This window comes from Entelurus aequoreus, linkage group LG11 (genome assembly GCF_033978785.1).
Source record: "Entelurus aequoreus isolate RoL-2023_Sb linkage group LG11, RoL_Eaeq_v1.1, whole genome shotgun sequence".
Classification (NCBI taxonomy): Eukaryota; Metazoa; Chordata; class Actinopteri; order Syngnathiformes; family Syngnathidae; genus Entelurus; species Entelurus aequoreus.
In genome coordinates this window covers 35,146,170-35,170,857 of record NC_084741.1, presented here as the reverse complement: position 1 = coordinate 35,170,857, position 24,688 = coordinate 35,146,170, and the positions used below count along the sequence as shown (strand labels likewise).

Here is a 24,688-nt window from a genome sequence, read left to right as displayed (position 1 = left end):
CAATGGTAACATGTCGAAATGTGAGTCACGTCGTGTTACGTCAGTAGCTAATCATATACTAATGATAATGGATTGCATTTATTTAGCGCTTATCATCGACTAGATAAGGGGTCCCCAAACTACGGCCCGCGGGCCGTTTACGGCCCACCAAAGTCCAACATCCGGCCCGCTGGAAAAATGTTTTTTTTTTTGTATTATTATTTTCAATATGTCTTTTTTAATTCATTTTTTGGTGTCCCCTAGCCGCTCAGGCAAATCATATTGTCTACAAATGCATTTCCCTGTATGACTTATATTGTCTTAACTGTTTTCATGTGATCTGATTGTTACATTCTTATTTCAGAGTCACCACACAGCTGCATGACCATTTCAACAAAGACGGAATAAACAACCTCTGGATTAATGGAACTTCTCTGCACACAAATATATTAATTGGAATATTCAATAAATTTCACATAAACATATATATGCCTTATTATTTATATACTTTTCAATGCTTCTTGTAGTCAGACAATAGATATTGTTTGTCTAAAATTATAGTTTAAGTTAATGTGTTAATATTTACACCTAGCCCCTAACCTAAATACAATAATCATAAGACAAACAAATTGTGCATCACAAGCGTTTGGGACAAGTTTGGGGAGATTTTGACAAAGTGTGTGTGGTGGTGGGGGCTGGATGACATTACTAGTCAGAACATAAAATAACTTAAAAACCTCAACCGTAGAAACATAAATGTTCACAGCACAAACGTATTGCAGTGTTATTTATATATTTGAAATAATAAAGTGGGCAACTTCATACAGGTCTGTATAACAGGTTCCTTATTTATTTATTTGTTACAAAATGTTTAAACAAAATGTTAATTCGCAGAATACACTGCACAAGTGAAGAAAACATTTTAACAAACCTTATAATTCCCATGTTGTCCACTGAATAAAGTGCAGAATTGAAGTGAAAATGTCTATTCCAAAGTTGCCATCATTTTCAAGTGGGTTCACTTGTTGAAAAATGTTCATTGTTGTCTCATTAATGTTTACATCTATGTCTGGAATTACACACCGACAAGTATTGAAAGTATATGAATAATGAGACATAAGGAACCATTCTGAGCCAAAAAAGGTTGTTTTCAACACACTGTTGAAAATAATATTCACAATGTTTCTATGTGAAATGTATTGAATATTCCAATTAATATATTTGTGTGCAAGAAGCATTGAAAAGTATATAAATAATAAGGCATAGGGAACCTTTTTTGAGCAAAAAAAAAAAAAGGATATTTAATATGTTTATGTGGAATTTATTGAATATTCCAATTAATATATTTGTGTGCAGAGAAGTTCCATGAATCCAGAGGTTGTTTATTCCGTCTTTGTTGAAATGGTCATGCAGCTGTGTGGTGACTCTGAAATAAGAATGTAACAATCAGATCACATGAAAACAGTTAAGACAATATAAGTCATACAGGGAAATGCATTTGTAGACAATATGATTTGCCTGAGCGGCTAGGGGACACCAAAAAATGAATTAAAAAAGACAGATTGAAAATAATAATACAAAAAAAAATGTTTTTCCAGCGGGCCGGATGTTGGACTTTGGTGGGCCGTAAACGGCCCGCGGGCCGTAGTTTGGGGACCCCTTATCTAGTCGATAGAAAAGCGCTAAATAAATGCAATCCATTATCATTAGTATATGATTAGCTACTGACGTAACACGACGTGACTCACATTTCGACATGTTACCATTGTAGCTCACTACAATGCCATGTTGTCTTACATTTTGTGTGATTCAACAATCACTTAGAAATAAATAATGTCTAATTACCATTTCCTCCTTTTGCCCCAATGTCCATGAACTGAAACGTTGCATGTGTGCGGTGCAAACTAGCAATGGAACGAGTGCTCCAGACTGCTTGGCTGTCGGGAGGAGAAAGGCACCGCTGTGTGGCCGCTCAGGTGCCGCGTCCTGCGGGGGAGACCCATGGCGGCAGTCCGACCCTTGTTGCATTGAAAGTGTTCTTATATTCTCCGCTGAAGCCCTCAAATTATGAAGTGGAGCTCCCGCCTCGGTTAAGCTACTTGTCGGCAGACATTTTGTCCACAACTTGGCTTTAAAAAAAATAAAAATAAACCTGTCTGAAAAGGGGCGGGGATTATACCGGAACCGGAATGCAACATCGCTCACACACACTAGTAAGATGCTCTTACACATAGTGGTAAAATGCTCGTATACACAGTGGTAAGATGCGCTCATACACACAACTGAAATCTTTGCACACATACTACTGAAATTGTTGTCCCTCACACGCACGTGTAAAAAGCACACACACACACACACAGGTGAAATCCGTTTATACATACTAGTGAAAAATAATTCCAGGTGTGTGTGTGTGCGTGAGACAAAAACATTTCAGTAGTGTTTATAAGAGTGTTTCAGTAGTGTATGTAAGAATGTTTCAGTAGTGTTTATAAGAGTGTTTCAGTAGTGTTTATAAGAGCGTTTCAGTAGTGTATGTAAGAGCGTTTCAGTAGTGTTTATAAGAGTGTTTCAGTAGTGTATATAAGAGTGTTTCAGTAGTGTTTATAAGAGCATTTCAGTAGTGTTTATAAGAGTGTTTCAGTAGTGTTTATAAGAGCATTTCAGTAGTGTTTATAAGAGTGTTTCAGTAGTGTATATAAGAGTGTTTCAGTAGTGTTTATAAGAGTGTTTCAGTAGTGTATATAAGAGTGTTTCAGTAGTGTTTATAAGAGCATTTCAGTAGTGTTTATAAGAGTGTTTCAGTAGTGTTTATAAGAGCATTTCAGTAGTGTTTATGAGAGTGTTTCAGTAGTGTATATAAGAGTGTTTCAGTAGTGTTTATAAGAGTGTTTCAGTAGTGTATATAAGAGTGTTTCAGTAGTGTTTATAAGAGTGTTTCAGTAGTGTTTATAAGAGTGTTTCAGTCGTGTTTGTAAGAGCATTTCAGTAGTGTTTATAAAGTGTTTCAGTAGGGTGTGTGAGAGAAAAACATTTCAGTTGTTTATATGAGAGCATTTCAGTAGTGTATGTAAGAGCATTTCAGTAGTGTTTATAAGAGTGTTTCAGTAGTGTGTATAAAAGAAAAAGATTTCAGTTGTTTATGTGGGACGGTATAGCTCGGTTGGTAGAGCGGCCGTGCCAGCAACTTGAGGGTTGCAGGTTCGATCCCCGCTTCCGCCATCCTAGTCACTGCCGTTGTGTCCTTGGGCAAGACACTTTACCCACCTGCTCCCAGTGCCACCCACACCGGTTTAAATGTAATTTAGATATTGGGTTTCACAATGTAAAGCGCTTTGAGTCACTTGAGAAAAAGCGCTATATAAATGTAATTCACTTCACTTCACTTATGTGAGAGCATTTCAGTAGTGTATGTAAGAGGTAATTCTGAATAATGTCCCTAACGGCCCCTCATACAGATGTATCATGTAAAGCCACACTCGGGGGTCCGCTTAGCTTTTATTTTGTTCATTATTGTTGAATTCAGTGTTCACGTGTGTGTTTGACGGACGCATGGGACAAATAGGAAAATAGGGAAGAAACCGCACCCCGTATTGATTCAATACGGGATGCAACATTTCAGTCCCAATTACGGGTCGATTCCGTATTTTACGGGGCGGGTGGCAACCCTATTTCCCCATTACCCCCTTCTTCCTTCCTTTGGCTGCACCGCAAAAAAAGGTGAAGTGCATTTAACTTTTTTATTCCTAATCATTTTGCGACCTGGCTGTTAAAGGTGAGGAGTTTTGCAATTTTTAACTTTGAGTGCACCACAGGGCTAGTGACAATGCGTGTGTGTGTGTGTCGGCAAGGCGACTGAAACAAGGACAGTTCAACTGGTTGTTAATTTTTGGGGGCTTTTTTTATTAAATAGAAAGTTTATCCATCACCCCATCATTATGTTGATATGAAATACAATAACACAGCAATGTATTTTATTTTGGTTTTTGTAAGATTCTGTCTTTGCCAAACCTTGGAATCGATTACTAACAAAAACTGAGGTACAATTGTATTGCATTTTAAACAAGAAAGTACCTTGTACTTTAGTCCATTAGTTGTTATACAATAGTTTTAGGATGTTATGTGAAGTAACAGCACAAATACATGCACGACAAAGCATAAAAGTGCATATACTGTGTGTTCGCTTTGAACTTCTTGCTCACCTTCTTTAGCAGGCGGGATTGTGGGAGGGGGCTCTGTGGCAGGAGGTTCAGTCGGAGCCTGAGTGGGTGTTGGCACTAGACACACATATACATGGACACAGAAACACACACACACATACATTGTGAATCTGTGATGGCAGATAACAGCAGCTTGTAGCTATTAAACTGAAACATTTTTCAATAGTCTTTCTAGACAACGGGTGTCAAAGTCATTTTAGCTCAGGGGCCACATGGAGGAAAATCTATTCCCAACTGAACGGACTGGTAAAATCATGGCATATAACTTAAAAATAAAGAGAACTTCAGATTGTTTTCTTTGTTTAAAAATAAAACAAGCACATTTTGAAAATGTTTCAAATCATAATGGGATTTTTTTTTACACTTACATGTTGCTGTTAATAGTATCCGATCTTAATTTTTGTCATTTATACTTTCAGAATAAATGATGTGATAATGTTCATCATAATAATAGGTAGAATAGAGTCTACCTATTATTATGAGATTTAATGATGATTTTATGATAGATTTTTTTAATCTATCATAAAATGAAATGAATAATAATATCAATATCAAATTACAGGATGTTATTAATGTAATTTACACATTTTCCTCAACTGATGTACTTACATCAAGTGGTTTATTCTGTTCAAATGTAGCATCATCTACAACAAAACTTGTGAATTCGGACTAATTTCATTTATCACACATGAAGTTAGAAGGGGATATATTTCATCATATTTATGTGCACTCAGAAAATGTGTCCCTGGTTATAAGTACAACACGAAATGTACAGATAATCAATCAATCAATCAATCAATGTTTATTTATATAGCCCTAAATCACAAGTGTCTCAAAGGGCTGTACAAGCCACAACGACATCCTCGGTACAGAGCCCACATAATAAAATAATAAAAGTTAAGTTAAAGTTAAAGTACCAATGATTGTCACACACACACTAGGTGCGGTGAAATGTGTCCTCTGCATTTGACCCATCCCCTTGTTCACCCCCTGGGAGGTGAGGCGAGCAGTGAGCAGCAGCGGTGGCCGTGCCCGGGAATCATTTTTGGTGATTTAACCCACAATTCCAACCCTTGATGCTGAGTGCCAAGCAGGGAGGTAATCATTGGTATGACTCGGCCGGGTTTTGAACTCACAACCTACCGATCTCAGGGCGGACACTAACCACTAGGCCACTGAGTAGGTGAGTAGGCCTAAAAGTATCTATTTGGGTAGAAATGTCACAGGTTACATTAGCAACATCTTTGACAATCAAGGCTTGAATGTAACAATCCACATTTTGTATACCATCACTAATAGGCAGCATAAGTATGTAGTGTCTAAACATGGAAGTGTTGACATACGCCACATAGCTCCGCCCCCTCTGAAGTCATGCGCGCTCTCACGGCAGTCTCAGAGGATACAAAGAATTGCTTTTGTCACATCTAGTGGACACAGTAAAAACAGCCGTTTCTATCATTCAAAAATGACATCTTATTTTCATACCTGGCAAACTCATCTCGCGGGGCAGATAAAACCTGTTCAGCTGTATGTTTGATACCCCTGTTCTAGATCAGGGGTGGTCAACCATTCAGAGACTAAGAGCCACTTTTTTTTACTGTGTTACTGTAAAGAGCCACATCCTACACATGGGCACACATGAACATCACCCCATCCCTTCCTCTCTCACACACACACACACACACACACACACACACACACACACACACACACACACACACACACACACACACACACACACACACACACACACACACACACACACACACACACACACACACACACACACACACACACACACACACACACACACGCACACACACACACGCACACACACAAGCAGACCTCTGCTCAGCCAGATTTATTGTAAATGTCACACACCAACATGACTCCTACTGTACTAAGACCACAGGCCAGTTATTTTCAACAATTAACATTGTGTGCACTGTCTCACACACACAAACTCTCAGTTCAACCAAGTCCACAAACAAAAATATTATATTTTTTCTGTTACTATGCATGTTGCTTAGTGGGACTTCTGGCATTCCTTGTGACGCTGAAGATTTTAAGCTTTGAAATGTGCTAATGATGCCTGACATATAAGGAAGAATGGCTTGCCATTATGTTCAACCAAAAAATATAAACTCTCCCACTCTGTTAAAAATGTCCTCCATTTTGAGAGCGATCCTGTCACAAATTGTTTACTACTGTGATCTCACGCACATGCACGTTTGACGTCACTCAAACCGGCTTCGGCTTCTTCTTCTTATGTTAGACTGACCATATGTCCTCTTTTCCCTGGGTTTCTTAAATGCCTCAAATGTCCGGCATTTTGAGTTAGGGTTGCGTGTATTTTCAATGTACGTCCAGGGTTAAGAACGGGTTAAAAACAAAACAAATCGTGGAGGCGAGCACACGAAGCAGCATTCGTGAGGGAGGGGCAGAGCACTACAAAGCACAAAACAGCTGTGCAGGGTGAGAGCTCGTCTGATGTGTTTTATTGAAATATAATTATATTTCTACCTCTGCACTTTTTCTAAAACTGTGAATGTTACAGAATATAAGTGTGACTTATTTTGTTATGCTGTCAAGCAGTGTTGGCGTTACCGCACTTTGTGTGTCTTTTTATGCATTGAAATCAGAAAGGATGCGCAATTTCTGAAGCCCGCGTGTCACCTGGACGCTGATTTTCTTTTGTTTACCTACTGCCCGGTTTGCTTGTTTTTTCATTGTCTCAATTATCGCTTTCTGTCAGTGTTTTCTTTTGTTTATATTTGCCGGGTCAAAATTCCGTCCCCGTTTATTGCGTTTTTATTGGTCATAAATTTTAATTTGCCGAAAGTTTTATCAATGACAAATACTGCCTCAATTTGCACTCAGACAAGTTTACCGCGAAGGGCTGTCAAATTAAAGACTACATGGTAAACACTAAGGCACTAATAGAGTTGTTACACCTTTCCTGCTTCTGGCTCCCAGACCGTAGTCGAGGAGCGCAGAGGAGACGTTCCTCCAGGGCCGATGTACTTCGGGGGTAACACCCTTCATCTTTACAGCTCCGGACTCGAGGGTGAATGACGAGGCCGGCGGTTTATTGCAACTTTGGGACTTTATTGGTGTCTTGCACGCAGCCATCCACCAAGCTGCTAGCACCTGCACCACTGACTGTTACCGCTCCCTCATCTCTCTCGCCAACCCACTCACTGACGTCACTCACCTCACATGCTGTCATATCTTAAAGGGCCACACACACACATACGCTACTCTCATAACAGAGTTAAAGGCCTACTGAAACCCACTACTACCGACCACGCAGTCTGATAGTTTATATATCAATAATGAAATCTTAACATTGCAACACATGCCAATACGGCCGGGTTAGATTAGTAAAGTGCAATTTTAAATTTCCTGCGAAATATCCTGCTGAAAACGTCTCGGTATGATGACGTTTGCGCGTGACGTCACGGATTGTAGCGGACATTTTGGGACACCATTGTAGCCAGCTATTAAGACGTCTGTTTTCATCGCAAAATTCCACAGTATTCTGGACATCTGTGTTGGTGAATCTTTTGCAATTTGTTTAATGAACAATGAAAACAGCAAAGAAGAAAGCTGTAGGTGGGAAGCGGTGTATTAGCGGCCGGCTGCAGCAACACAAACACGTAGCCGGTGTTTCATTGTTTACATTCCCGAAATATGACAGTCAAGCATTACCATTGGCCTGTGGAGAACTGGGACAACAGAGACTCTTACCAGGAGGACTTTGAGTTGGATACGCGCTACCGTGAGTACGCAGCTGCGGCTTCCAAACATTTCAATCAATCAATCAATCAATCAATGTTTATTTATATAGCCCTAAATCACAAGTGTCTCAAAGGGCTGTACAAGCCACAACGACATCCTCGGTACAGAGCCCACATACGGGCAAGGAAAACTCACCCCAGTGGGACGTCAATGTGAATGACTATGAGAAACCTTGGAGAGGACCGCATATGTGGGTAACCCCTCCCCCTCTAGGGGAGACCGAAAGCAATGGATGTCGAGTGGGTCTGACATAATATTGTGAAAGTCCAACACATCAGCGAAAGTCCAGTCCATAGTGGGGCCAGCAGGAACCATCCCGAGTGGAGACGGGTCAGCAGCGTAGAGATGTCCCCATTTGATGGACAGGCTAGCGGTCCACCCCGGGTTGGGAGCAGAGTAGAAAAGAAAAGAAAAGAAACGGCAGATCAACTGGTCTAAAAAGGGAGTCTATTTAAAGGCTAGAGTATACAAATGAGTTTTAAGATGAGACTTAAATGCTTCTACTGAGGTAGCATCTCTAACTTTTACCGGGAGGGCATTCCATTGTATTGGAGCCCGAATAGAAAACACTCTATAGCCCGCAGACTTTTTTTGGGCTCTGGGAATCACTAATAAGCCGGAGTTCTTTGAACGCAGATTTCTTGCCGGGACATATGGTACAATACAATCGTCAAGATAGGCAGGAGCTTGACCGTGTAGTATTTTATACGTAAGTAGTAAAACCTTAAAGTCGCATCTTAGGTGCACAGGAAGCCAGTGCAGGTGAGCCAGTATAGGCGTAATATGATCAAACTTTCTTGTTTTTGTCAAAAGTCTAGCAGCCGCATTTTGTACCATCTGTAATCTTTTAATGCTAGACATAGGGAGGCATTTGATCGCTTGCCCGTACGTGCGGGCCGCTATGTGCATGTCACGTACGTAACTTTGGGGAAATATATGTGCTGTATGAACTTTACGGAGGTGAACGGTACTTTGGGCTGTGGGATTGAGTGTGTTGTGCGGGTGTTTGGTTTGTATTGGCGGGTTATTTGGACAGGAGGGGGGAGGTGTTTGTTATGTGGGATTAATTTGTGGCATATTAAATATAAGCCTGGTTGTGTTGTGGCTAATAGAGTATATATATGTCTTGTGTTTATTTACTGTTTTAGTCATTCCCAGCTGACTATCAGGTCTCACCCGCCTCTCACAGCAGCTTCCCTATCTGAATCGCTTCCACTGCCCTCTAGTCCTTCACTCTCACTTTCCTCATCTTTCATCCTCGCTCAAATTAATGGGGAAATCGTCGCTTTCTCTGTACGAATCGCTCTGCTGGTGGCCATGATTGTAAACAATGTGCAGATGTGAGGAGCTCCACAACCTGTGACGTCACGCTACTTCCGGTACAGGCAAAGCTTTTTTATCAGCGACCAAAAGTTGCGAACTTTATCGTCGATGTTCTCTACTAAATCCTTTCAGCAAAAATATGGCAATATCGCGAAATTATCAAGTATGAAACACAGAATGGATCTGCTATCCCCGTTTAAGTAAGAAAATCTCATTTCAGTAGGCCTTTAGGAGCCGCATGAAACCAGCCAAAGAGCCGCATGAGGCTCGAGAGCCGTGGGTTGGCCAGGTCTGTTCTAGATCTTTCCGGGATGTAGTGTGGTTACAAACAGCAAGTATAAAAGCAATGCATTTATGGTGTTTTCTTTCCATCGCTAAGTTACAGCAAAAACAAAAACAACTTTCCGTTTGGCCCATCTGTTCCCTAATAACCCGAGGACAGCGAAAGTATTTTCATCAATCCAGTGTGTCTGTCCATGGGCTGTTTTTCACAGTAAAAAACAACCCCCGGCGAAGGGATATGTCCGTGCCAAGACGATTAGTTGGCGGGAAGGAGAAGATTTGGGCACATGTACAAATAGCTCAAAAAGGACATATGAAAATACAGTAAGAAAATACATTAATTCCAATAATGAGATGATGAATGTAACATAAAAATTAACATGCTCAAGTTTCTTAATAAAGAGTTTGTGTCAAACAGATGGCAAACGTAGCTGATGCATAAATACTGAAACAGTGTTCAGGATGTATAAGCACTTCAAGTGTTCTAATTGTGGGAGAATAATCTAATGTAATCTGTTGATTAAAAACAACAACAATCAGAAGTAAAGTTTAGCTTTGTGTTTCACAACAAAAGTTAAAGCATTTAATGATGACCAACAGAATACATGAACGGATTAGTAAGCACATTTTTTTACACTGACATAAATTATGAAATGAATTAGGATGTGTGGAATTAGGATATGTGTATTACAACACAATAGTTCTTAATATGGTGGCCAGCCATCTATGGAGGTATAATTTCAGAGGGGCTGACATTTTGCAAAGTGTATTTGTACAATAATTCACAATTGCATCAAATAGTATAATGCATATAGTACTGTGCACAAGTCTTTGTACACCATTATATTTGTTGTTTTAGCAACGTTTTAACAACCATATACCGCTATAATGGCTCTTAACAGAGTGCAAACCTCTAAGCATGAGCTGTTAATGAGAGTGAGACAAACTGTTTTGTGTCCGTTGTCTGGTTTATGGAGAATTACAGGCGGGGGATGCCATGATGACTGTTGCTTTGATGCCCTAGTAACTCAAACAGCAAAAACACAAGAATCAAAATATATATGGTCAGACACATCAAACACCACAACATGCTGGGCAAAGACTGACTGGGTATAACTAATTTAATGGAATGCAGCTACGCAAACAACACTGGAGGAAGCATATGTGCGACTGGAACCATAGAAGACATGCCAAAGTGGCAGCCAGTAAGACTTCATTAAAATTCATCAGAGCGACTGTTTTCATACCTCCGTAAGTGCTGCTGTTTTGGTTAGCAATCATTCTTCTTCATTCATCACTCCAAGCAATGCTTGTTAGTTTTACAATATCATTAAAACAATTCATACCTACTAAACCGACACACGTTTAATTGTAGTGTTTTCTTGCATATTTGTACGTGCTATCGTAATGAAATCAAACCAGCATTGTAAGTATTAACTAATATGTCAACATATTTACAAGAGTCTGTGTTGGTATTATTAATAGGGGTGTAACAATTGATCGATAGATCAATTTATATTCGTGAATTTCAAGTTTATCGATCTTTGCTCGGCAAGTTTGCCTTCCAAGAGATAGGTATCGATCCAATATCGTTATATCAAAGATTACATAAACAATATTTACAGAGACCAAAATTGTCAAGAGGATTAGCACTATGAAACTTTAGGTTTTACTACTGGGCCACCAACATTACAATTCTTAAATATTGGCTGCAATATGGCTGGTTATGGAGGCTAACTCAACCCAACCTTTTAGTGCTCTGGTTCACTCTCCCATCCACTCTTCTACTTCCGCTTTTATGAAAAATACCATTTTAAAAACTTAATATAGAAATTTAGTTCAGTTTAAGCACTATTTTGGTTTATAGACTATTTGTAGTCTTGCACCCATTACTGCTAACCATGCTGTCCCTCCCTCTTTTATCGATCGTGCCTTTTTAAGATTGTCAAGTCTGGGGATCAACAACATTAAAGATTTATAAATTGACAACATTTTTGCCTCTTTCCAGCAACTATGTGATACATTTTCACTACCTAATCAACACTTTTTTTTAGATATCTACAGATCCGCAGTTTTGTTTGTAACATTTTTGCCAGGTTTCTAAACTTACAGACTCACAGTTTTAGATGCTTTTCTGACACCACTTCCGACTTTAAAAAGATCAATTACACGTATATACAATCAAACTTTTCATTCAAACCGTGACTCTCTGAATTGAATTAAGTCACTTTGGGAGGGTAATTCAGGAGTGAACCTATCTGAGGAGAGCTGGACAGAGATTTTAAGTAAAGTTCATAAGTCTTCTATTTGTACTAGATACAGCCTTATTCAGTGCATGTTAATCCATCGTACCTATTATACCAAGGTCCGGCTGGCTAAGATGTATGACAGAATATCAATATTATGTGATCAGTGTCAACAGTCTCCAGCTAACTTTGTACATATGTTTTGGTTTTGCCCATCTCTGTGCAGTTATTGGACTGAAATTGCAATGATCCAAACAAATCCTCTAAGCGGACTATTTGGGGTAGCCCCTCTTGTCATCTTCCCTTAGCAAATCCAAAAAAGAACTTGGTAGCATTTATATTTGTTGGCTAGAAAACTCATTGTGCTAAATTGGAAGGCTGCAGCGCCTCCCTGCCACACCTGCTGGATTAGAGATATTCTTTATTTCCTTAAATTGTAGAAAATTAGGCTGTTATTGAATGGTTGTTCAGTGAAGTTTTAGAAAGTATGGGGTGGTTTCCTAAAATATGTAAAAAAAGACTGATCTCAAATTGAATTCTGATTGAAAAGCAATTGAAAGGTAAGTAATTGATGAGCCTTTTATCTGCTGTTGTGTTAGGCACATTTATAATTGCAGTTGTCGGTGGCTTCATGTCAGTAGTTACCTGTATTTATTTGACTGATGCATGTTTTTTTTTCTTTGAATCTAATTTTACATATAATTGTTGTGGGTTACTTGTTTTGGGGAGAAAAAAAATATTTGACATGTGTTTAATTGTATTTCTGAAATGTATATGTCAAAAATCCAATAAAAAAAAAGTTAAAATAATACAAAAAAAACCCCAACCCTGAATCGTTACATCCCTAATTATTAACTAACAATGGCAGTCTTTTTGTATTGTTTCAGTTTCACAAATTCCTCAGTAAATTCACCAAAACATCACCGTGGAGTTATTGAGTCTGTTTAGCTGATTGGTTAGCTTCCGCAGCTAGTGGGTCCATAACGATGACTTCTGATTTGTTTGATCAGCCATTTTACTGCTATGTTACAGACACCGTTTGGAAACAATTAAGGTATGTAAATAAACATTTACAAAATATTTCTGTGTAAATAACTCATTTCACAACGTATATATCTGAGGCTTATAGACCGGTGCGGCTAATGTATGGAAACATATTTTTTTATTCTAAAATGTAGTGTGTGCAGCTTATATACCTGTGCGCTCTACAGTCCGGAAAATACGGTATAGTTTTTTATCTAATCGTGCCTTAATTTTCCTGAGGGAACTCTGCTGAAGGAATCAATTAAGTACTATCTACAAACGTATCCATCTATCTTGCGTATAACACAAACGTGCAACATGCAGTGTCATAAATGCTGGTAAAATACTTTTTTTTTTTTTAATGCAGCTATAGAGTCTTTATTGATTGGAGTGTGTGCATATTTATAGCTTGAATTCACTTAAATTAAAGTATTTCTTATATATATATATATATATATATATATATATATATATATATATATATATATATATATATATATATATATATATATATATATATATATATATATATATATATATATACACACACATACAAATATATATATATATATATATATATATATATATATATATATATATATATATATATATATATATATATATATATATATATATATATATATATATATATAGTACAGTAAACAGTAATGAAAACACAGTTGTTCTACTAACTGTACTGTACTTGCTGCTTACTTAAAATAAAAATAACACTTACCTTTCACTATTTGAGTAGCTTTTGTTCTGCCATTTGAGTACTGGCGAGCGATCTCTGAATCTGGGAACATATCCTTCACGGATTTGTTGAAAACATCCGCAAATGAGAACGGAAAGTTGCTTGCAAGGTGGCCCATAATACTGCGTTGCCGCCGCCTTGTGCTTCTCTAACCGTTCATGAGTGACTATATCCATTCAGCCACCGTGTTATGGGTTATAGATAAACCTATGGATAACGGAGACATATATAATAGTCTCCTTTTCAGGTGAGAGTACGCTAAAGGCAGTGCCTTTAAGGCACGCCCCCAATATTGTTTGTCCGGCTGGAAATTTTGGATATTACAACTTGCTGTAGTTTTGAAGCAATGCATGATGGGAATCTGGATGTTGTGTGTCAGTGTATTAACGTACCGGCTGGAATAAACACACGCTGACGCTGAGAAATAGCTCCGTGCCTGCCTACTTTATGGGTTATAGATAAACCTATGGATAACGGAGACATATATAATAATCTCCTTTTCAGGTGAGAGACGACGCTGAAGGCAGTGCCTTTAAGGCACGCCCCCAATATAGTTGTCCGGCTGGAATTGGGAGATTTTCGGGAGAATGGTTGTCCCGGGAGATTTTCGGGAGAGGCACTGAAATTCGGGAGTCTCCCGGAAAATTTGGGAGGGTTGGCAAGTATGTGTGCAGGTATACCTAATGTTGTGACCGGGTAAATCTATACAATGTTTATGAAGTTTATTTTAACCTGTGTCTGAAAAAAAAAATTGCTGTGACATTCATCTCCAATATATATATTAGACAGTGTATACGGTGAAAAGATAAATCGATACTTTTGGAGAGGGTGAGGTGTGGTTTAATTTGCGATCAAACCAACATCTTCCCGACACATGCACAAAGTGGGTTGTAATAATGACTGTGGAGCAAAATTCACACCAAGGTATATTACACATATATTATATGGCCTACAAGGAAGTGTTTTAAATGTAGATTAAAATCACCATAGATCCACTTTCAGTAATTATAGTTAAAACCCTGCGTATTTACATAGGTAGGAAAGAAGGAGCCGTCTTAGTGCTAATTTGTTTTAAATTGACCAGAATTAAAACATGGTGTCTGTGGGAGTACAATCCACTATTTGGGGAATTATAGTTCAACCAAATGAATTCACCACTGTTTGTGAAAGTATAACACCTGCTGATCCAGAGTGTTGTTGTGTGTGTGTGTGTCTGTGTGTTATCTATCTAAAACCTTGACAGTGAGCTGAGCCCTTGAGGTCCCCTGAGCTGTGTGATACAACTGAGCTCATCACCTGACCAATGGGCTGCAACAACAGCCAGAGTCCTCACTTAGACAGACTCTGGGAAAAAAAAAATATGATGAAGGTCAAAAAGACAGCTGCAGAGAGGCTTGCATGTAAGGAACTGTACATCAAGAATCACGTAAAATCTTCTTAGAATTAAAATTAGGGATAAGTAATATATAGAACATATAAAAGTGAAAAAGATGACTACAATTTTACTTACTCTATAACCATTGGATACCAAAGTGTAGCCGTTTTATATCGCCCATTGTATCATATTGTATAAGACACATTTTCTTCATAATAAAGGTGTTTTTGCAAAGTTGTAATAAAATTATCCCCCAAGAACTTTCATGTGAGATGCTTTTGTGGAGTATTAACCCGCAATTTAGAAATGTCGTTGCATAAAGGAAAACCGTTGTCAAGTCCTCCCCTGGCCATTTTTGCATCCATGTTGTAATTTTACAGTATAACATACGTGTCATGTCCGTGATGGAGACGGGAGGTCCTTCCATTTCATGCATCTGGGCATGAACGCTGATCTCATATTGGCTGCTTGGAACAAGGTCGTGGAAACATTGTCGGGAAGCCCCGCCCCCCAGGCTCACTTCCTGTCGCTGACTGTCTTCAAGAACACACAAGAAAGCACATGGTCAAGGGAACAGGTGACATCGTTTTTGACTTTTCAAAGCTGCATTTTTTTTGTTGAGGTTAAAACCGATTGTGACTCCTCAAATACCCTGCTGGTTTATGTGACATTTGAAAAAAAAACCCCAAAAAACAGGTAACAAAATGGACAAAAAAAACTACTTAAAGAAAAGGAAATAAATGACAGTATTGATTTGTTTGCTTCTACAGTACATTTTCGTGGTGAAGTATCATGCCCAAGGACACAGCGGCAGTGACTAGGATGGCAGAGAGGATTCCTACCAGGAACCCTCAAGTTTCTGGACGACTGCTCTACCATTTGAGCCACACCGCCCCAGTGTTTGGAAAGGCAATACATCATCTTTTATTTGGAGAAACAGACTGAATGGGATGAATACAACAAATGTGTCAATGTGTCAAATGTACACATAAATGTATTAATAATTGTGTTTTATCTCCCTTTTTGTTAGCGTCATTTTTTATGTCCGTCTTTGATCATAAGGCAGCTCCAATGTGCTCTTCTACTATGAAGTAAACAATTGTTAGAATAAAGATAGAGGCTGCACTTTCACATCCAGGAAGGTGGTTTAGCATCTGCTAGTCTCTGCTTGGATTACAGCAAATACACACAAAAAAAAGAAAAGAGAACCAATTAAATGCAAAGCATCAAAGTTAGCAAGTATGTCGACCCATCTGTTGGCACGGAAAAGCTGTCCTAAATTATGTGTTCGACCACAATTATTGCCTGAAAAATATGTTAAAACATGGAACTTAAAGCATGATAATTGCATACATTTTTTTCTGTATTTGACTGGTAGGTAAACACCTCCAATGAAAAACATGTACAGTAATTGCACTTACTGAGAGTAGACTGGATGGAGACTCTGTATAGCGTAGCGTGCAGATGAGGCTGCCATTGCACACACATGCTGTTGTGTCGCACCTGAGAGACTGTCAAGTCAGTGATGCCCAAAAACACTGGAAGTAGGGAGAGAACGTGACAGTTGTGTTAATAACCTTTCGTGACTGACTGGTTTTAGTGTAAGCCCACTGATGACTATCTAGAACTATTTGGCAGTCCATCACATTTACAGTATCTCACATTTGATCAAACATTGTAATATAACTTCTCATCAGGCAATTCTGTAGAAACACAACTTAGACTAGTCAGTGTACAGCTAGTACAGCCATTTAGCTTTACTGTCCCCTGAAAATAGGTCAACACGAAGACATTACAGTGGAGCCACGATTTACGGACTTCTCATTGTACGAGCTTTCGATTTACAATGAAAATATGCTTTGTTGTCCAAACCTTGTCTCTATGTACAAATGTTTCATACACTCATTGTGTGCCTGCAGCGCGGCCACTTCGTGCCATCCATTGTGGGCGATAGTGTTGTCGTTAAATACTGTGTTTAGTGCTACTTTGTGTGCTTTTTAAGTGTTTTTTTTTAGCCTTTTTACACATTTGTGAGGGTGCAAGAGTTAATCGATACATCGATAGATGTATCGATTTCAAGTTTTCTAGTATATGGATCTGTGCAAGTTTGTCTTTCGGAAATTAGGTATCGATCCAAAGGGAATCGATCGATTTTATCGACACTAAAAAAAGTCACCAATTCTGTTAAAAACCTTTACGGACAGAATTTCTAGGCGCAGTCAGGGCGTTGAGGGTATCCGGTTTGGTGGCTCCAGGTCTCTGCTTCTTGCAGATGATGTGGTCCTGATGGCTTCATCTGGTTAGGACCTTCAACTCTCACTGGATTGTTTCGCATTCGTGTGTGAAGCGACCGGGATGAGAATCAGCACCTCCCAAGTCCAAGTCCATGGTTCTTGCCCGGAAAAGGGTGAGATCTTGCCCCAAGTGGAGGAGTTCAAGTACCTCAGAGTCTTGTTCACGAGTAAGGGGAGAGTGGATCGTGAGATGGACAGGCGAATCGGTGCGGCGTCTTAAGTAATGCGGACACTGTATCGATCTGTTGTGGTAAAGAAGGAACTGAGTGGGAAGGCAAAGCTCTCAATTTACCGGTCGATCTACGTTCCCATCCTCACCTATGGTCATGAGCTTTCGGCTATGACCAAAAACACAAGATCATGGGTACAAGCGGCCTAAATGAGTTTCCTCCGTCGGGTGGCGGGAGGAGCTCAAAGTAAAGCCGCTGCTGCTCCACATCGAGAGGAGCCAGTTCAGGCGGTTCGGGCATCTGGTCAACAGCCACAACAAATACAAACGACACAACACAATAATGTAAAGCCACAACTTCACTTTAAGCCACAAACAGGGCCGGCCCGTGGCATAGGCCGTATAGGCAAATGCTAAGGGCGGTACTATTATTTCTAAATACAAAAAATAATCCCACGTTAATTAAAATGCAAAGTAAAGCCTATTTAAAGGCCTACTGAAACCCACTACTACCGACCACGCAGTCTGATAGTTTATATATCAATGATGAAATCTTAACATTATAACACATGCCAATACGGCCGGGTTAACTTATAAAGTGACATTTTAAATTTGCCGCTAAACTTCCGGTTCGAAACGCCTCTGAGGATGACGTATGCGCGTGACGTAGACCGGGGAACACGGGTATGCCTTCCACATTGAAGCCAATACGAAAAAGCTCTGTTTTCATTTCATAATTCCACAGTATTCTGCATTATGGAGAAGGAAGCTGAGCAAGCAAAGAAGAAAGTTGTCGGTGCGAAATGGACGTATTTTTCGAACGTAGTCAGCAACAACAGTACACAGCCGGCGCTTCTTTGTTTACATTCCCGAAAGATGCAGTCAAGATGGAAGAACTCGGATAACAGAGACTCTAACCAGGAGGACTTTTGACTTCGATACACAGACGCCTGTAGAGAACTGGGACAACACAGACTCTTACCAGGATTACTTTGATTTGGATGACAAAGACGCAGACGTGCTACTGTGAGTATGCAGCTTTGGCTTCTAAACATTTGATCGCTTGACCGTATGTGCGCAACTTTTTTTTGCGTATGTACGTAACTTTTTTAAAATATATAAGCTTTATGAACCTTGGGTTAGGTGAACGGTCTTTTGGGCTGAGTGATTGTGTGTGTTGATCAGGTGTTTGAATTGTATTGGCGTGTTCTATGGAGCTAGGAGCTAGCATAGGAGCTAGGAGCTAGCATAACAAACACACAGGTGTTTTTATGCAGGATTAATTTGTGGCATATTAAATATAAGCCTGGTTGTGTTGTGGCTAATAGAGTAAATATATGTCTTGTGTTTATTTACTGTTTTAGTCATTCCCAGCTGAATACCAGGTACCGTGAGTATGCAGCCTTGGCTGCTAAACATTTGATAGCTTGACCGTACGTGCGCGTCACGTACGTAACTTTTTAAAAATATATAAGCTTTATGAACCTTGGGTTAGGTGAACGGTCTTTTGGGCTGAGTGATTGTGTGTGTTGATCAGGTGTTTGAATTGTATTGGCGTGTTCTATGGAGCTAGGAGCTAGCAGAGGAGCTAGGAGCTAGCATAACAAACACGCAGGTGTTTTTATGCAGGATTAATTTGTGGCATATTAAATATAAGCCTGGTTGTGTTGTGGCTAATAGAGTATATATATGTCTTGTGTTTATTTACTGTTGTAGTCATTCCCAGCTGAATATCAGGTCACCCCCGGCTCTCACAGCATCTTCCCTATCTGAATAGCTTCAACTCCCCACTAGTCCTTCACTTGCACTTTACTCATCCACAAATCTTTCATCCTCGCTCAAATTAATGGGGAAATTGTCGCTTTCTCGGTCCGAATCTCTCTCACTTCATGCGGCCATCATTGTAAACAATAGGGAACTTTGCGTATATGTTCAACTGACTACGTCACGCTACTTCCGGTAGGGGCAAGCCTTTTTTTTATCAGATACCAAAAGTTGCAATCTTTATCGTCGTTGTTCTATACTAAATCCTTTCAGCAAAAATATGGCAATATCGCGAAATGATCAAGTATGACACATAGAATAGATCTGCTATCCCCGTTTAAATAAAAAAAATTCATTTCAGTAGGCCTTTAATAGAAATATTATTTGTTACAACATTACGCCCCCCCCCCCCCCCCCCCCCCCCCCCCGCACGGTGTGCCCCCTCCCTTCCCGTATCATGACTCTTTTTGGACGTCACCACATCAAAAAATCAACACGAGATGTCAAAATGGCCAAAACTGTCAGGTGCCCAGGGAAGAAAAAAGAGAAAAGAAGAGGAGAAAGGAGAAAAAGACAGAGGTAGCAGGTAGGTAACGTTAGCCTACATGAAATTGTTTGTCTGTTACAGAATGTGATAGTAACCTGGCTTTTTAGCATTAAGCTAATGTTACATGATTCGGCAATTGCTAATCAATAAATAGCTAGTTCTGTTTTAACGTCGGGTTAATATTGTGGAGGGGGCTAAATTGTTATGGAAAATAATAATGTAACGTTAGGTATTTACAGTACTCCCACCTTACATTCCTCAGGGACATTTGTATTAGATCTTTTAAGCAGGTGTTTTTTGTTTACATTGTTATTGCCTTCTGGTTAGCTAATGTTTGCCCTGCAGGTAATAGTCACTTTTCCACCCCTTTATATATTAGGTATAGTTGTAAGCCTAGTTGTTAAAGTGCACATCATTAATTAATTAAGCAAAATCACATGAGAGGGAATGCTGTTTTTTTAATTTGAGCACTGCTGTGATTTGGTTAAAGATAATCATAACATAACATTCTCATATATGTTAATTTGCTTTCTTTAAGTAAAACAAAAGGTCAAAGACAAAGCTATTCGGTTTCTTGTGAGTATATACACTTCAATGCCGATGTGGGGGGCGCCACCTAAAATCTTGCCTAGGGCGCCAGATTGGTTAGGGCCAGGCCTGGCCACAAAAGATGCAAAGTGACAAAACAGAAGTGACAGCGGAGCAAGCTATGTGATGCACTAACTTCCGGAAATACAGTACATGCTTCCACACACCTGGGACGCTGTCCTTCATCGGTGACGCCAGGACGAAGAACAGATACTGTGTGGCCGAGTCGGGGAACTTTATTTAGCAGGTACATCTATTGTTAAAATGTTGGTTACTGTAATTTTATTGAAAATTTCTTGAATGTTTAAAATGTGAGCAGAAAATGTTCCCTCCTGTTAATTCAACCTAAAGTGTTGGTTGCATTTTATTCAACCAAGATGTGAATGCATTGGCCATTAAATGTTGTTTACTTGCTTGTTTGTATCCATAATTCATTCTGCAGTTTCCAATATTCAGTATTTAATTCACAGTCACACTGCTTGATTTTTTGCTAAAAAGTTACTGAATCTATTTCAAGTCACTGAATCCTTTTGGATCGTATCGTGATTTTTTTTTTAGTACAACCCTGAATCGTACTGGCAACAACATATATCGAATCAAATCGTTGTTAAAAAATTTTTTTACACCCCTACACATTTGTCTCGTTTTGCTAATTCAATATGAGTCCAAAGAACGCAATGGACAAACAATGTGTGGTTTGAAACATTCAGGAAGTATCCACAGCGTTGTCGACACTGCCTTCCCCACACCCCCTCCTTTTAGTGGCATGCAAAGAAGATTAACTGACAAGGGAAAGTGGATTTTTATTTGTATTTGTAATTTTATTGCAGTGATCAGGCTAGTGAAGTTAAGGAGTTTTGGGATTTCCAACTGGGAATGCACCACAGGGCTTGTGACAGTGTGTGCAGGCAGGGCACAGGTTGTTTTGCCTTTGGTATGCAATAGATAGGTGATCCATCGCCCCCTTGTTATGTTTGTTTTAATATACAGTACTGTATAGCGCTTTTTATTGTGTTCAAAGTATGGAATATAATAGAATAGAATGCCTTTTATTGTCACTATACACAGGTACAATGAGATTAAAATACAAACTTTTACTAAAATATTGACTTTTGCAGAGGCTGGAACACATTATTCATGTGTACATAGTTTCTTATGTTAACATTGTCTCTTATGGAAAAATGTGCTTCAATATATATATATATAATTATATATATATATATATATATTTATGAGGCCAGTTCCAGAAATGTTGTTTGTACATCAAGGTTCCACCGTATTATCTACATAGCGGGCAACACAAGTCACTGCACAACACATTTAATATTTAATATGTGCACCATTGATATCTAACGCTGCCTTATTTCCAAAGCAAGAGGATTATGCATTGCTTCACAATGTCACAGTACATGTTGGAATTCACATTTTTCTCAATGAACTGCATTTTCCCAGTGCTGCCAGCACTCATGCAGCCTCAAACCTTGGCCCTAACACCATCATGCTTGTAGGCAAGGCACAATCGTGTTGCGGTTCACTTCTGTGGCCAGCTATGTAGACAATATTGTGTCTACAAGTTTGTGGTGTGTTTTGAGAGGTTTTCAGTAAATAGTTCATCTATACTGCTGTACAAGCTGCACACTGACTACTCAAAATTATTTTGTATATTATTGTTCCTTGAGAAGATATAAAAAAATGGTTGCTGAAATGTAAGCGGCATACTCACATTTACTGGATATTTCATACTAGCCATGCCGAGAGTCACCCTAAGCCAAGTGATGACATTTAAAACATTATCACACATGGTAGTTTGGTTTGGATAGTAATCTTGTGGTTTGATGTTTAAAAGACCAAAATAGGTGCATATGCGGTATTGAGGATGGTGAGATTAATACTATTAATATGTACTGTACTGTGTTGTCCTCACAATGAAGCAGCGTGCAGCAGGAAGCATAAACAACTTAAAGTAGCACTGGTAGAAAGCGCATCTCCAGGGAGCTCTTTCCATTCTCCCTTTATACAATATTTCTTCTCTCCATTTCCTTCCTTGTTTGGAAAATGTGCTGATGGTATGAAACAAGCTTGGCTGAAGTGCCACCTAAATGATCATTTGTGCTGGCTACTCTATATTTAGTTATTTCCAAATAACCCATTATTCATTGCAATAATATGTAAGACCAAACACACACAATTATAAGGTAACTTTGGCCCTGTTTACACCGCACATCAAATCTGATTTTTTTTGCCTTAAATTGACACAGATCTGATTTTTTTTGCCTGTGTAAACTCTCCAAAGTGCTTCAAATCTAAACTTTTAACATCAGATTCAGGCCACATCAAGAGGTAGTCCAAAATCCGAAATCTGATCTTTTGAAATGTGACTTTGTCGTCAACTTTGGGCGATTTATGTGGGCAAAGATGCAGCCCGCCAGCGGAAGCCAAGTATAGGGATGGGCGATACCACACTTTTAGGATTCGAGATGATACTGATACTTTTTCTTGCATTTTCATCGATACCGATACCAATAATTTCTTATTGGCAATTTTTTGTCAGTCAAAAATATTATTACTATTGTTATTATTTAAGACAAATCACAAGACAAATACAGACCATTTATACCACATTTATTATGGTCAATATATAATAAAAGTAAAATTAAAATAAATAACATAAATATGAAAAATAAATTAAATATTATATATAATAATAACTATATATTATATATAATAATAATTAAATATTAGGGCTTTCCAATTAACAGTCAAATCCGAATTGCAAGAAGCTGCAGTTATTTTTTAAAGTTTGTGATATAATTAGCAATTAATGAAATATGAAATAGGCTAATGTTTTCGAAATGTAAGAAATCATGTTACAGATTAAAACCAAAATCACATTCAATCATATATTCAAGATTTTCTTGGAAAAAAATAAAACTGTAATGCAAAGATGAAGAATCTCCAAATTGTATCTCTTTCTTATCTTGTTTTAAATACTCAAGCAATTTTCAACTAAGAGTAAATTCCCCTGTGTGGAAATTATTTGAATTTAGGATAATCATTTAAACAAAAATATTCAGTAAACATTACTAGAAAAAAAAAAAAACAATGCCTGTTTTAAGCCAACAATTGGACAACACTGGATATGCCTGGCTGCATCGCTGTCGGCTGGCTGTGTGTGTGTTGCACGTTGACGACGCTCATTCGCTGTCTCCTGTCACGTGACTGGGCCAGCTCTATACTCTGTCAGGTACAGGGGTGTCCCAGCACATAGTAAGTTAAGTAAGTCATCAAAAACATCTGAAAGTGATGCTTGCACCCCCCACACGCCGTATTTTGGTTTATATCGATACTTTTTTCAGAAAAGTGATGCCAAATGAGTAGCGTGTGAGTATCGATATATCGATACCGCAGGATCGATACGCACATCCCTAGCCAAGTATATCAAGCTACAGCCGCGCAGAACTACTCTAAGTCGCACCCACTCTAGGTTGCGCCCACTTTAGGTCTATGTCGCGCACACTCGAAGTCACGTCCACTTAAAGACGTGCCCTCAGGGGTGACCATAACGGAAGTGAAGCTGGAGAGACAATACCTAACACAGACATCAGAAATACATTTATAAAAATGCTAAAAATAAGTTACAATTAAGGTTAGGGTTCGGGTTAGGTTTGGGTTTTGGTTAGGGTTAGAGTTGGGGTTGGGGTTAGGGTTAGGCTTGTATATAATCAGCCAAAAAAGCAATACATTCAACAACCAAAATAATAACAACCAATGGTGCATTACATTAGTAATCTTGGATCTGTTACAAATCCAGTGTCCACTCTCTCTTTGTCAGCGCCACTATGGGAGTGACTTTAAAACATGGTTCACCTTCGTTGTAATCACCCCTGTTGGCACAACTTAGAGTGGGCCCGACTTAGAGTAGTGTTTGCGGTCGCCGCTAGACCCTTCTTGCGGAAGTGGATACTTCATCACAACATCCGGTTTCAGTGAGCAAAGTATATTTTCAATGGCCACATTTTTAGTGCATCACTAGTCAATAGTGCGCAAATAATAGGCTAAATGTAATATATGAATATATATTTTGATTCCGAAGAAGGACCGTATTTGTGGCGTATTTGCTTACATGTGAGTTGTTGAAAAATAAAGCTCCCGTAGATCCACACTGATGTCTGTGCCTCCTTTACTTAACAGCCATAAAAAGATTCCTCCCAAATATATTACACTATACAGTCATGGTCAAAAGTTTACATGCACTTGTAAAGAACATAATGTCATGGCTGTCTTGAGTTTCCAATAATTTCTACAACTCTTATTTTTTTGTGATAG

At 38.9% G+C, this 24,688-nt stretch overlaps 1 protein-coding gene across 1 annotated transcript in view; it reads right to left on the bottom strand.

Moving 5' to 3' along the window:
• The window catches only part of LOC133659647 (collagen alpha-1(XIV) chain-like), a 324,062-nt gene that overhangs the window by 91,729 nt on the left and 207,645 nt on the right, over positions 1–24,688 (bottom strand). The window contains exons 24-26 of the mRNA XM_062062231.1: positions 16,422–16,538; positions 15,391–15,537; positions 4,179–4,253 (exon numbers count right to left, since the gene is read on the bottom strand). Coding sequence (XP_061918215.1) covers positions 4,179–4,253; positions 15,391–15,537; positions 16,422–16,538 — 339 coding nt within the window. The remainder of the gene's footprint in view (positions 1–4,178; positions 4,254–15,390; positions 15,538–16,421; positions 16,539–24,688) is intronic.